This window comes from Rhinolophus sinicus, linkage group LG06 (genome assembly GCF_036562045.2).
Source record: "Rhinolophus sinicus isolate RSC01 linkage group LG06, ASM3656204v1, whole genome shotgun sequence".
Lineage (NCBI taxonomy): Eukaryota > Metazoa > Chordata > Mammalia > Chiroptera > Rhinolophidae > Rhinolophus > Rhinolophus sinicus.
Genome location: NC_133756.1, coordinates 120959634 through 120974741, shown reverse-complemented (window position 1 = coordinate 120974741; position 15108 = coordinate 120959634). Strand labels below are relative to the sequence as shown.

The window sequence follows — 15108 nt, the reverse complement described above, 5'->3', positions numbered from 1 at the left end:
ATAAAAAGAATAATAACTACTGTAGATAAAATCAAAGGTAAAAATTATAAGCTGTATACTACATCTGTAGTTTATACGTAGACTATGGCTTACCCGTCATAAAGACTATTTAGCTGTTCAAACAAACTGGAGAATTAGCACTCCAGCAACTTCAGATAGTGGAACAGTCTGAAAGATACTAAGGTAACTTTTTTTAATAGTTAAGAAAAGTAATCGACACTATAATGAGGGAATAAAAGGTTGAGAGCTGTGGAGACTCCCTGTATGAGGAGGGTAAAATATATAGGCCAAATATCAGCAAACCTAGTAGATTACACTGCCACAGAAGGGAAGGTGCCTGAATTTTTGGTATGAGCTACAATCTAGCTGAATGTGTAGAGATAGATTGCTATAACACTGTCTAAGAGGGAGAGTATGAGGCCTGTACTGCTTCTGGTCTGAGTGGCCTGCCTGCCATAGCCAGAACAGTTGTCATTCAGTACACGTGGTCTGCTGGCTGGATATGGTAACTCTCCGCCCATTCTCCTTTGCAGACATTATGATCTCAACCAGCTGCTAGAGCCTCGAAGCATAACAGTGGATCCTTTGGACTACCGTCTAAGCTGGCACTTGTGGGAGGTGCTGCGGGCTCTTAACTACACCCATCTCTCAGAGCAGTGTGAAGGTGTGCTGCAGGCCAGTTACGCTGGCCAACTGGAAAGTGAGGGGCTCTGGGAGTGGGCCATCTTTGTCTTCCTGCACATTGATAATTCAAGGTGAGTGAGAATTCATCAGACCCACTATACATCCAGAGCTACAGGGCAATGCTAAAGGAATCAGTCTCTTAGAGTTCAGTTCAGCCAGGACGTGTTTAGAATGTATTTTGGGTTTAGCCTTGTGATAAACCTTAAGATGGTTCAACCTGCAGCCCAAACTATCGCTGTATTCCTGTGAACAAGTTAGAAATGAGACTGCCTTTGATTGAGTGCCAAATTATGCTGTTTATCCTAAGACTTCTCTCTTGTCTGAGAAGAAGAGATCTCTGAACTGCAAAATCTCTGAATTTTTATAGAGATAAGTTTCAAAGAACCTGTAAAATTGGAATAGGAAATGATTAGTGGAAAAGGAAAGATATGCCCAGGTGGGGAAACCCCCTTAACTTAGGCTCAGATTCACTTGAATGTGACATGTTTAGAATTACAGGAATCCCCCTCTGTGGTTTCATTTTCTGCAGTTTCAGTTACCTGTGGTGAATCACAATCTGAAAATATTAAATGGAAAATTTCAGAAATAAACAATTTATAAGTTTTAAATTACATCCTGTTCTGAAATCTCTTGCTGTCCAACTCCATCCCGCCCAGGTCGAGAATCATCCCTCTGTCCAGCACATGCACGCTGTGTATGCTACGCATTTGTTAGTCACTTAGTAGTTGTCTTAGCTATCAGATTGACTTGTCATGGCATCACAATGCTTGTGTTCAGATAACCCTTGTTTGACATAGTAATGGCCCCAAAGCGCAAGAGTAGTCATGGTCACAATTTGGTATGCCAAAGAGAAGCGGTAGAGTGCTTCTGTTAAGTTGAAAAGGTGAGTACAGTACAATAAGGTATTTGGAGAGAGGCCACATTCACACAACGTTTTATTACAGTAAATTGTGAAATTCTATTTTATTGTTATTGCCAATCTCTTACTGTGCCTAATTTATAAATTAAACTTTGTCATAGTCATGTATGTGCTCATGTATGTATAGGAAAAAACATAGTATATATATATATATATATATATATATATATATATCGATCAGTACTATCCATGATTTCAGCCATCCACTGGGCGTCTTGGGACATTTTCCCCTCGGATAACGGGGGACTACTGTATTCAGAAATAGTGTTGGCTGAGCTGCCTCAGTGGATCCGTGGAATGGTGCAGGGAGGGGTCTGCTATATCTCTGTCTACTGGCTTTCTCCCTCTCCCTGGCTTTCCCTTGCCATCTCCCCACCTCTACCCCTCAAGTTTAATCGTATTGTATTTACCAGTACAACCTTGCTTAGATACGTAATCTTTTGGTTCTCTTTCCTGAAAGAGAACCAGAGAAATGCCTTTTCTTCATGCTGTGTATGTTGGTTTTTTGTGGGGTGTTCTTTTTTTGGGGGGGGGGCTTTTTGTTAGCAGTTGCAACATGGCATTACAATAATAACAAAAACAATCATCTATGTAATATTTTGTTATATAGTGCTTTTATGTCTGTTTATTCTTTGTTGTAAGTCTTTGCATATATTAACTCATTTAATGCTCATAATGAACCGATGAGATACACTTTTATTGTCTATTTTACCGATGAGCATCCCAAGACACAGCAAGATTAAGTAACTTTTGCCCAAAGCACATAGCTAGTAGATGGCAGAGGCGGCTTCCAACTCAAAACACCCAGAGTCTATGCTGTCAATCACTGTCATGCTGTATGGTATGGAAAGAAGTTGAGTTTTGTAGTCAGACCTGCCTAAATTCTGGATCCAACGTTACTCATTTTGACGTAGGGTAAAGCTTACTCACATTTGACTTTGGGTAATAATCTCCAAGCCTCAATGTTTTAATCTGTAAAATCATAATAATTCCTATTCAAAGGTGATTGTGGTATTAAAGAAGTAAAAGTATAAAGCATCTAGCACAGCCCTTCCGTTAAGGAGTTTCTCTTTTCTTTTCCCTTACCAGGAAGCAAAACAACCCCAGACTTTTCCTGTGAGTTTATTTCACATGGTAAAAGGCAGGCTAATTGGATATCTGACGGTTCAGAGTTGGCTGTAGGGAAGCAGATCCTGTTTGCTGGGGGGGGAGGAAGTAGAGGGGAAGCAGTTGTGATAAGATTGGCATTTCTTGAAAAACCTAGGAGTTCCAAAGAGAGTCTAAGATGAGAATAGTTTTGGTCTAAAATTAAAATGGCTGGTCCTTTTGCCCATACAGAAAAGGACTCTCCTTAAGGGACCGCAAGAGCAGAAAGAGTGAGTGTAGCCTAAATCTGAAGGTAGGAAAAAAAAAGAATTAAGAAGGTTGATGGCTTTAGGGAAAAAAACAAGAACCTGGAAGAGACAAACTATTTTGCTTACTTGTACTGACAACGTGAGAGTAAGAGAAGGGAAAAAGTTAGGAATGAACTTCAGAGCACTGCTCTGTAGCATATAGAATTCCCCTATCCCAGTCTTTGATCTCCTGAAAGGAAATAAAGGAGATCCTAGCTAGGGAAAGCCTTTGCTGGGCAGTGATAATCTTCCCTAGAGTATTAGTTTTCAGACTTTTTTGGCCATTAAAATATAATGTGTGTAGATACTTAATATTCTATTTTGTTTAAAAAATAAATGCTGGTATGATGGCTTTTGACTTTTTTTAGTGAAGTTTGAGTTGATCGACTAAGGGTTGAGACCTGCAATTTGAGAGACTACTGCAGGGGCCACTCTGAGCTGTCTGAGGCAGCCTTTTCCATCAATGAGGATGAGCTTTATTCCAGTATCTCTTCCTATAGCATGCGTGAGAAGGCTGTTCGAGAGCTGCTGACCCGGCACTGCCAACTATTGGAGACACCTGAATCTTGGGCTAAGGAGACTTTCCTGACCCAGAAGCTTTGTGTGCCTGCTGAATGGATTCATGAGGCCAAAGCAGTGCGAGCACACATGGAATCCGACAAGCATCTGGAGGCCCTCTATTTATTTAAAGCCGGGCACTGGAACCGCTGCCACAAACTCGTCATCCGGCACTTAGCTTCTGGTGAGTGCTTCACACGAGGGCCTGTGTCTCCTGGAATCAGACCACATTCTTCCAACCTCTGAACACCATGATGAGTCAGGCCCGAGTTGATGCTCAGTATGGGACATGGCAGATGTCAGAGTGAATCAGATCCCACTTTGAAAGCTCTCTGTGCAGAAGAGGCTTGGCCAGGATGAGGGGCTAGCAGAGCCAGGGTAGACAGCAATACTGTTATCATTTGTCAGGAATACTCTTGATCTGTACTATGTTAAGAGCTTTGTTTATTTAGGGAATTTTATTCAACAGCACCAAAAATGTCTGTTTGGGGAACTGAAGCCAGAAATTCTTCACATTTTATTTATAGAGAATTTCAAAACACCTACTTGAAATTCTCAAGTCTGACCCAACATTATTTCCCCTTTCTTCCTGTCTTGGATTTCTGCCATATCCTTCCTCTGTACTTTTGGGAATCATATACTTGTGCAGACACAGTGCTCAATATTTTGTCCTTCAGATGCCATCATTAATGAGAACTATGACTACCTGAAGGGGTTCTTGGAAGACCTGGCACCTCCTGAGCGCAGCAGCCTAATCCAGGACTGGGAAACATCAGGCCTTGTTTACCTGGACTATATTCAGGTCCTTGAAATGCTCCACCATATACAACAGGTACCCAAGTTCCTTAAATGACTGCATGGTTTTCCTTTTCCCTGGCCCTTAGAGCCACAGAGACCTCAAATGGCCTGAGCACCGACTTAAAAAACTCAACAAGCATTAGAGAGAGTACTGTCAGTTCAGGAGGGACATTTTGATGAGGCTGATTTGAGGTAGTGATTTTTATAGTTGTATCAAAATTTAATAGAAACACTTTCTTGTGTTTATTACCAAGTGGTGTGTACAATAGACATTTCTGAGCTTGTCCATAGTCTTCTCCCCTGGTCCAGCCCTAGTTTGAGTGAGAAAGTCAGGAATGAGAGATACAGTAATGTCAGAGATTTGGTGAGGATAATTGTCTCACACATCATTTAGCCATGTTTTAAAAATGCAAATTTTACAGTTTTTTCAGTCTTTGGTAAAATGTCTTGGGTCGGTCTTGATAGTCATAAGATAGCTCTGCACTGCTTATAGCACAAACACCAAACTCATAAATACAGGATTCAAGCCCCTGTAGAGGCCTTTACCTTTCACTCCTGCCTTAACGCCTACCACGCTTACCCTACATTCCAGCCTTACTAGCCTGCGCTGCTCGCGCTAATTACTTGTGGTGTTCCCAACAAATCTGTTCTATTCCACTCTTTAGCTAGACACTCATACTCATCCTTTAAGATCTAGATTGCAGTGAGCTCTCCTTTTCCCCCAGGAAGAGTTTATTGCACTTCCTTGTTTTATTACCAAAATACTGATGCGTTTGTCTACTAGCATACCTGACCATATAGTTAATGTATCCATATCTCTCTTCAGGTTGCCATGAGCTCCTTTTGGGGAGACGTTTATTTTCAGTTTAAAGGCAATTGAGTATAGAGGTTAAGAATCAAGTTCTAGAGCCAGACTGTTAGGTTCAATTCATGGCTTCCTCATCACTAGCTATGAGACCTGAAGCAAGTTAATTAACCTCCCTGTTCCATGGCAGCAGGGAGGGGTTACAGCTTATAGTAGACATCTGACAGAGTTGTCATAAAGATTAAACAAAATATGCATAAAGTGTTTAGCAGACTATTTTATATATATTGAATGCTTAATAATTGTTATCTATTATTATCCTTGTTAAAGTGCCAACTGCTGACACAGTATCTGGCACATAATATTCATAATTCAGTGTTTGTTATACCCTTAGGATGGATTAAGAGCATCATCCCTAAATTATCACTTAAGAAACCCTTTTCTATTGGAACATTTATTCATTTACCCAGCCTAGTTAGTGAGAGCCAACCATGTGCCGAGTACTGGTGGATTGGAGGGATATAAAGGTAAAGTGTATGTATTTTGCCCTTACCAAAGTAATAATTTTGGTGGGGGTGATATTAATATACATAGGTAAACTCGCAATTACTATGGAATAGTAAGTGTAGGGATTAAGCAAAGAGTATATATAAACGAAGTACCTAACCCAGTCTGAGGGAGTCGACAGGCTTTCTAGAAGTGACATCTAAGCTCTTAAGGATGAAAAAGGATACTGAATGGGGAAGAGTGCTTCAGCAGAGGGAACAGTATGGGGAGAGTCTAGAGATCAGAGATATCACTGTGCTTCCAGGGAACTTATAATAGATTCAGTGGTTTTGGGGTATGGAGTAGAAGGGGGAGCCATGTAGATGTGGTAAAGTCACAGATAATGAGGTATGATCGAAAAATATGGTGAATGTTTAAATTTAAAAATTTTATTACAGTAAAAGACACAACGCTATTAATCCCCCTCAAAATCTCCCCCTCGTTTCAAATACATTTATACCATTGTTCGTGCCACTTTCTGAAGCAGTTCTGGAAGTCCTCTTTCGTGAGTGTCTTTACTTCATTCTCCATCATGACAACGTTCCATGTCACACTTCACTTCTGGTACAGCAATTCTGTCAAATAAAAACATTACGGTGTGTCCTCATATACCTTATTCACCGGATTTGGCACCGTGCGACTTCTGGCTCTTCTTCCCCAAAGTCAAAATGACCATGAAAGGAAAACATTTTGAATCAATTCAGGACATGGAGGCAACCACGACAGTGCAACTAAAGACACAAGGGGGAGTATTTTGAGGGGGAATTAATGGCAATGTATCTTTTATTGCAGTAATTTTCAATTTAAACATTCACCCTATTTTTTTATCATACCCCATATCGCTCACTGCTACTATGATAGCAACCTAATTGGTTTCCCCTGCTTCTAGTCTTGGTCCTCTGCAGTTCATTTCCACACAGCAACCAAAGTGATCTCTTTTTAAAGGAGGGCGCATCTCACAGTGGCCCATGCAGGGATCAAACCGATAACCCTGGTATTATTAGCACCACGCTCTAACCAGCTGAGCTAACCAGCCGCCCCCAGAGTGATCTTTTAATAGACAAATCATCATCTCTCTTGTCTAAAACCTTCCAATGGCTTCTGATCTCACTTAAAGTGCTTCTTTGCAAATCTTACAAAGCTCTGCATCAATGATTCTTACCCTAGAGCATTTGAGATCATTGTCCCCAGCATATGTCGTCATTTTTGGCTCAAATAAACTCTTAAAAAAATAATAATAATAATTCTTACCTTTTTGTGCTGTGAACCCTTGGCAGTTTGGTGAAGTTCATGGATGGATGTCTAATGTTTTTAAATGCATAAAATTTAAATATATAGGGTTACAAGGGAAATCAATTATATTAAAATATAGTTATCAAAATATTAAAAACTTGTGGTTAGTAATAACTGCTTATTAACAAATAAGTTTTAGCAGTGGATCTACTACTGTAATTTTGAAGTACTATATTTAAAAATCACTAACAACTGTAATGTGATATGAAAGTAACTGATTTCTGTTGCTAACAAAGCCACACTTAACTGCTAATATCTACAGTAATAAATGCTAATTTTTAGTTAAAAATTAGTAAAAATTAAGATTTTATTTTTCCCAGTTCAAGTCCAAGACCCTTTGAATTCTAAGGACCCCTGGTTACAATCCCCAGCTATGTAATGCCTCTCCAGTTTTATCTTTTACTCTCCTCTTTACCCTGCATTTCAGACATAAGCTTTCTTTGCATTCCTACCTTAGCTGGGTTTTAGCTATTCTCTTTGCCTGGAAAGTTTCACCTTCTCCTTGTTATTCAGCTTTCCACTTAGATATGACCTTCCTTAAGTAAGCCCTTCCTGATTCCCCAATCTGAAGTAGTCATCCAGTTTTTCTCATCCCCCGTCACATCCCCCGTATGAATTATCTGCATGGCTTATTTCTTGTAGGTTTATTACTGTCTGATACTATTTCTTTATTTTCTGTAACTTTCATGAGAGCAAGACCTTGTCTTAATCTTGTTTACCACCTTTTAAAGTCAAGTTAAAGACTGCATTCTGGGGATGAAAGGATCATACGTCTATAGACATTAAATGGTGCACTCTGCAACCGCCCCCTCCAAAAAAAAATTGATTTGATGAGAGAGATAGTTCTTGGAAGGGTTGAGTGAGCCATTTGGAGAAGGAAGTGATGGGAGACTTAGTAGGTAGGTGGTTTAATGTCGGATTTTGAGAGAGGAGGGCTAACCAAAAATATGAGACAAATAAGGATAAGGTGCAGCTGGAATGTATTCAGAATATAATTAATAAAAATGTAAACTTTTTTTTAAAAAAGATTACTTTGGCCACAGTATGGTAGAAAAAAAGGATGTAGAGGGGATGACATGGAAGGTTGTGATCAAAATCTTAAAATATTTTAAGTGAGAAGTAATGGTAACCTGAGCTAAGGCAATTGCTCTGGCAAAAAGGGTGGAAGATTGGAATATTAGGCTAGAGATACAGATTGAAGAATCATCAGCACATTGACTGTAAAAGAAGCCATAGGAGTGGAGCACAACACATAGGGAGAGGCTATATAGTGAGAAGAGGGTTGTGAAGTTGGAGTCAGAGACCTAAATTAAATGCTAGTTTGGGCTCCACCTCTTGCTAACTGCTCTTAAGAAGTCATATCATCTCTCTGAACCCAGATTTATCTAGATTTTTGGTGCCATGTTACAGTTTGCTAGTTACATGGTTCATGAATGCTGATCTCAAGACTTGCCCAATCCAAGGGTCTGTACACTATATTACTTTCCTGTTGTGTATTACTGCTCAGGTGGACCGTGCCCTCAGCGACTGGGGAGGATGGTAATAACATGGCACTGCCAGCCAGCTTCTTGGGTTCCCCTCCCTCACCTCTCCGTTGTTTCAAAGTTTTGCATAGTCAGTCTATGAGTAAGATGGTGGCGATGGGTCTCCTCTTGGCCTAATTAGTTTATCTGCTGCTTTGTAGGTGGATTGCTCAGGTTATGAGCTGGAGCAGTTACATACCAAAGTGACCTCACTGTGCAACCGGATCGAGCAGATCCAGTGTTACAATGCCAAGGATCGCCTGGCTCAGTCAGGTAAGCCTCTAGCCTCTCCCCACTTCTGCCTGCTTGCTTCCTGTCGTAATGATTATTACACACACTCCAGGCCGCCCCAGTGCACACGTTTCCCCACCTTCCATCCATGGTGCTCACTCTATTTTTCTTTGCAGACATGGCGAAACGTGTAGCCAACCTGCTGCGTGTGGTACTGAGCCTTCAGCATGCCCCTGATACGACCTCTGACTCAACGCCAGACCCTCAGCGAGTCCCTCTGCGCCTGTTGGCTCCCCACATTGGCCGGCTCCCCATGCCTGAGGACTATGCCTTGGAAGAACTGCGCAGCCTCACACAGTCCTACCTTCAAGAACTGACTGTTGGGAGCCAGTAAGCCCCAGGCTTATTCCATCACATTCACATGTTCATTCACACTCACCACACAAAGGTCCCCTGCATTGAGTTGACCCTGTTTGCCATTCTCTGGGTTGTCTGTGGAATCCATCCTCCTTTCCTGCTGCCCCAAGCAACATCCTCCAGTTGTTCACGGCTTTCCTTAATACAGAACAAACCATAAGGGCTTTTGGTACCCCAGAAAGGAGCCAAGCCTCTTTTTACCATCCTCAAGACATTCTTTTTTTTTTTTTTTTTAGTGGTCAATAAATCACCTTTGGCAGAATTCCCCCCAAAGAACCAGGGAATCATTTTCCACCCTCATCCATTCTGGATCTTGTGACTCTCCATACCTACCGGCTGCCCTATTCCTTCCTGGGCCCTTTTACACAAGGACTCTTTAGGAGTGGGACAGGTGACGGTACAAATGTGTTGATCTAGGACTATCCTTCCTTAACAGATGAGCTATCCATATGAGGAAGAGAATCTGTCTTTTAAGTATACTGATGAGTTAACACTGGGTTTTAGAATCAAACGAGGGTTGGACTGAGTGAGGAAGCAGAACAGGGTCTTTCTGACTTGTTTAGGATAGAAGTACATGCCAGCATGGAGAGGTGGGTCTTCAAGTCTTGTTTGTTCCTGTCTTGAATGTTCCATTAACAACAAAGCTTCCCTACTACCACGTGTAGGAGCCCTTGGTCATAGATCCCATGTCTCTGGGAAGGTCCCAGAACTCCATTTGGTCCCTGGTTTTCAGTCATCTTGCTAGGCCTCCTGTCCAGATTTGCCTGAAGAGTTTGGATAAAACATGGCGGGTTGTGTAGCCCTCCCTGTCCCTTCCATTCTAGCCCTAAGCATTCACCACCCTCCATGTACAATTCCAGAAGGTAAAACCATCACTGAGGCAGGCAAGGATCTTAGCTTCAGGGATAGGCCGAGGGCCTTCGCTAAACTGCCAGCTGTGGGGAGCCCCAGGTACAGCCTGAGACAGCTGATGTCAGGCTGTCACAGACAACGTAGCCACTCCTGGGTCTTTATGCATGAAGACTATGTAAAGGTTTTTATTAAAAAAAAAAAGATATATATATATATATATATACATATATATAAATAAATGATCTAGATTATTTTCCTCTTTTCTGAAGCTACTTTCTTAAAAAAAAAAAAGAAAGAAATAAATGAAATGTTTATAGCATTCGTGGTATTGGCTTTCGCTTTGTGTTTTTGAGCTTCTTGCCCCAAGGTGCTTTGTGGTGGCCTAGTTTGATTTGCAATCTAAAGGGAGATGGGCCATTGGTTAAAAAGAACAGTTTGGCTAAACTGGGATACAGACTAGATCAAAGGCTAGATTTATAAGGTCAAGAGGGTGAGATTATTGATTAATCCTGACTGCTGTACATATATTTATGTGCTTGGATTCCTAGTGGGGGGTAGGAAAGGGGTCTCAAATTGCCCATAGCATGTACTTAGCCTCCTTGCTCTTCTGCTCTGACACTTCACCTTTCTAATTATCAGTTTTCATTGTGTAAACGGGATAATGATCCTTGATGTTGCTGCTTCACAGGGCTGTTTTTGAAAGGGATGAAATGAAACTAATGAGTACTGTTTTGTTTTGGTTGTGGGAATGCAGAATGGTATAGCAAGAACATACAACAATTATAAACATTTATGCTCATAGTGACAGACCAGCAAAATATATGAAGCAAAAATGGACAGAATTGAAGAGAGAAATAGATAGCTCTACAATAATAGTTAGAGAATAGTGGCTCTACAATACACCACTCAGTAATGGATAGAACAACCAGACAGAAGATAAGGAAATAGATCACAATAAACTATATCTAGCAGACGTGTACAAAATACCTAACAATGCCACACACATTCTTTTCAAGTGCACATGAGACATTTTCCAGGTTACCTGTATGTTAGGCCACAAAGGAAGTCTCAATAGATTTTGAAAGGTAGTTTATACAAAGTATTATCTCTGACCACAATGAGATGAAGTTAGAAACCAACAACAGAGATAAAACTGGAAAATTTAATTAAACAATAGAAATTAAACAATATACTCTACCAATGAATCAAAGACAAAACCACAAGGGAAATTTAAAAATACATTAAAATGAACGAAAATGAAAACACAACATACCAAAATGTATTGAACACAGTGAAAGTGGTATTAGGGGAGAAATGTATAGCTATGAATGCTTACATTAAAAAACAAGTACTGATAAGGGGGACCAAATACTTGGTGATGGAAGGAGAACTGACTCTGGGTGGTGAACACACAATGGAATTCATAGATGATGTGACACAGAATTGTACACCTGAAATCTATGTAATTTTACCAACAATTGTCACCCCAATAAATAAATAAACAAGGACTGGCCAGCCCGGTGGCTCAGGCAGTTAGAGCTCCACGCTACTAACACCGAAGGCTGCCGGTTCGATTCCCACATGGGCCAGTGGGCTCTCAACCACAAGGTAGCCAGTTCCACTCCTCAACTCCCGCAAGGGATGATGAGCTCCGTTCCTTGCAACTAAGGTTGAACATAGCACCTTGAGCTGAGCTGCCACTGAGCTCCCGGATGGTTCAGTCGGTTGGAGCGCATCCTCAACCACAAGGTTGCTGGTTCAACTCCTACAAGGGATGGTGGGCTGCGCCCCCTGGAGATGGACTGCACCCTCCACAGCTATGATTGAGGGGACAACGACTTGGAAAAAATCCTGGAAGTGCACACTGTTCCCCAATAAAGTCCTGTTCCCCTTGCCCAATAAAATCTTTAAAAAAATAGAAACAAGTACTGTGTTTCCCGGAAAATGAGACCTAGCCAGACCATCAGCTCTAATGCATCTTTTGGAGCAAAAATTAATACAAGACCCAGTATTATTATTATATTATACCCGGTCTTACAGTAAAATAAGACTGGGTCTTATGTTAATTTTTGCTCCAAAAGACACATCAGAGCTGATGGTCCAGCTAGGTCTTATTTTCAGGGAAACACAGTATGAGGGGGTGGCCAGTTAGCTCAGTTAGTTAGATCATGGTGCTAATAACACCAAGGTTGCCAGTTCAATCCCCGCATGGGCCACTGTGAGCTGAACCCTCCTAAAAAAATAAAAAGGGGTGGCCCGGTGGCTCAGGCAGTTAGAGCTCCGTGCTTTTAACTCCGAAGGCTGCCAGTTCGATTCCCACATGGCCCAGTGGGCTCTCAACCACAAGGTTGCCAGCTCAATTCTTTGAGTCCCGCAAGGGATGGTGGGTAGCAACCCCTGCAACTAAGATTGAACACGGCACCTTAAGCTGATCTGCTGCTGAGCTCCTGGATGGCTCGGTTGGTGCGCATCCTCTCAACCACAAGGTTGCCGGTTTGACTCCCACAACTAGATTGAAACAACTACTTGACTTGGAGCTGATGGGTCCTGGAAAAACACACTTAAAAGTTTTAAAAAAGATACCATGACCAAGTGGGATTTATTCCTGGAATGGCAAGGATGGTTCAACATAGGAAAATCAGTCAATGTAATACACCACATTAACTATAAAGAAGAAAACCCACACGATCATCTCAATTGATGCAGAAAGGCATTTGGCAAAATTCAACACCCTTTCATGATAAAGACGCTCAACAAACTTGAATAGAAGGCAACTACTTCAACAGAATAACAGCCATATACATGGAAAAACTACAATGAACATCATAATGGTGAAAAACTGAAAGCTTTTCCTCTTAAGATCATGAACAAGGCAAGGATGTCTGCTTTCACAACTTCTATTCAACATAATACTGGAAATTCTAGCCAGAGCAGTTAGGCAAGGAAGACGAAAGACATATGAATTAGAAAGGAAGAAGTAAAATGATCGCTGTTTACAGATGATATGTTTTTATATGTAGAAAGCTCTAAAGATTCCACCAACCCCCCCCAAAAAAAATTACAACTAATAGATGAATTTAGTAAAGTAGCAGGATACAAAAAATCAACACACAAAAATCAGTTGCATTTATACACTAACAATGAAAAGGAAATTAGGAAAACAATTCTATTTACAATAGCATCAAAAAGTCTAAAACATTTAGGAATAAACAACCAGGAGGCAAAAGACATGTACACTGAAAACTACAAAACAATAAAGACACAAATGGAAAAGACATCACTTGTTCATGAATTGAAACACAATATTAACATGTTAATACTCGCAAAAGCAATCTACAGATTTAATGCAATCCCTAACAAAATCTCAATGGTACTTTTTTTTCCAGAAATGGAAAAATCCATCCTAAAAGTCTTGGAATCTCAAGGGACCCCAAATAGCCAAAACAATTTTGAAAAAGAACAAAAATAGAGGACTCACACATCCTGATTTCAAAACTTAGTACAAAGCTATAGTACTCAAAACATTATAGTACTGGCATACAGACAGACATATAAATTTAGAATAGAGAGCCCAGGAATAAAATCCTCATATACGTGGTCAAGTGATTTTTGACAAGGATGCCAAGACCATTTAATGGGGGAAAGGACAGACTTTTCAACAAATGGTGGTGGGTAAACTGGATATCCAAATGCAAAGAAATAAAGTTGGACCCTTATTTAACACCATATGCAAATTAAAAATTAAAGTCAAAATAGATCGAAGACTTAAATGTAAGACGTAAAACTATAAAATCTTAGAAGAAAATATAGGGCAAAAGCTTCATGACATCGGATTTTGCAGTGATTTCTTGGATATGACACCAAAGGTGCAGACAACAAAACAAAAAAGAGATAAGTCAAACTACATGAAAATTTTAAATTTTTATTCATCAAAATACAACTGAGTAAAAGGCAACCCAGAGAATTGGAGAAAATCTTTGTAAATTAGGTGTCTGATAAGGGATTAATATCTAGAATATATTATATGGTGAATTCCTAAATCTCAACAACAACAAAAAGAAACAATTGAAAAATGGACAAAGGATTTGAATAGACATTTCTCCAAAGAAAATATACAAATGGTTAATAAGTACATGAAGAAACGCTCAGCATCACTAATCAATAGGGAAATGCAAATCAAAACTACAATGAGATACCACCTCACACCCATTTTGGATGGTTGCTATCAACAACAAAAAATAAATGTTGGTGGAGAAATTGGTATGACCTCATCTTAACTTGATTACATCTATAAAGACCCTGTTTCCAGAAACAGTCACATTTTGAGGTTCCAGGTGGACATGAATTTTAGGGGGACACTATTCAACCTGATACAGGAACTCATGGGTTACTTCTTCCTAATATCATTCTTACTCCCCTGGTAAAACCCCAAGCACAGAGAAGAGAATGATGTCTCCTCATCCAACCTCCCAGAATGTACCATATTTATTTGAAAGTTGTATCTGTTTTCATAAGGGCCTTATAGAATTCAGCAGCTCCTGCAAACATTGGCTTGTAGCATTTGCTCTGGGCTCGCCTACACGCCTCCTTTCTCAAACAGCCCTCCTTGTTCCCCTGATCATTTATGACCATTCACTTATTTGTTCATACCCCTTCAAAAAGGATTTCAGGGGCGGTCAGTTAGCTCAGTTGGTTAGAGCACCGTGCTCTTACCAAGAAGGTTGCCGGTTTGATCCCCACATTGGCCACTGTGAGCTGTGCCCTCCACAACTGGATTGAAACAACTGCTTGACTTGGAGCTGATGGGTCATGGAAAAACACACAAATAAAATTTAAAAATAAATAAAATATTTTTAAAAAGTATTTCAGGCAGATGATTTTTACTACCTGGATAAATGAACACAGTAAGGTCCTGTAGCAAATACAGTCTTCTCTACAAACGTAAATGTCTGCAAAACCAACATGAAAAAACCCTTGTACATTGCTGGTGGGAATGTAAAATGGCACAGCTGCTGTGGAAAATGGTATGGAGATTCTTCAAAAGGTTAAAAATTGAATTACCATGTGATCCAGTAATTCCACTTCAGG

General features: G+C 40.4%; 1 protein-coding gene across 6 annotated transcripts in view; it reads left to right on the top strand.

Moving 5' to 3' along the window:
- The window catches only part of NUP98 (nucleoporin 98 and 96 precursor), a 92601-nt gene extending 83421 nt beyond the window's left edge, over positions 1 to 9180 (top strand). For all 6 annotated transcript variants that reach the window (XM_019718981.2, XM_019718980.2, XM_074335856.1 and 3 more), the window contains 5 exons: positions 534 to 755; positions 3498 to 3739; positions 4233 to 4387; positions 8682 to 8793; positions 8928 to 9180. In XM_019718981.2, coding sequence (XP_019574540.1) covers positions 534 to 755; positions 3498 to 3739; positions 4233 to 4387; positions 8682 to 8793; positions 8928 to 9145 — 949 coding nt within the window. In that variant the 3' untranslated portion in view covers positions 9146 to 9180. The remainder of the gene's footprint in view (positions 1 to 533; positions 756 to 3497; positions 3740 to 4232; positions 4388 to 8681; positions 8794 to 8927) is intronic.
- The last annotated feature ends 5928 nt before the right edge of the window (positions 9181 to 15108 follow it).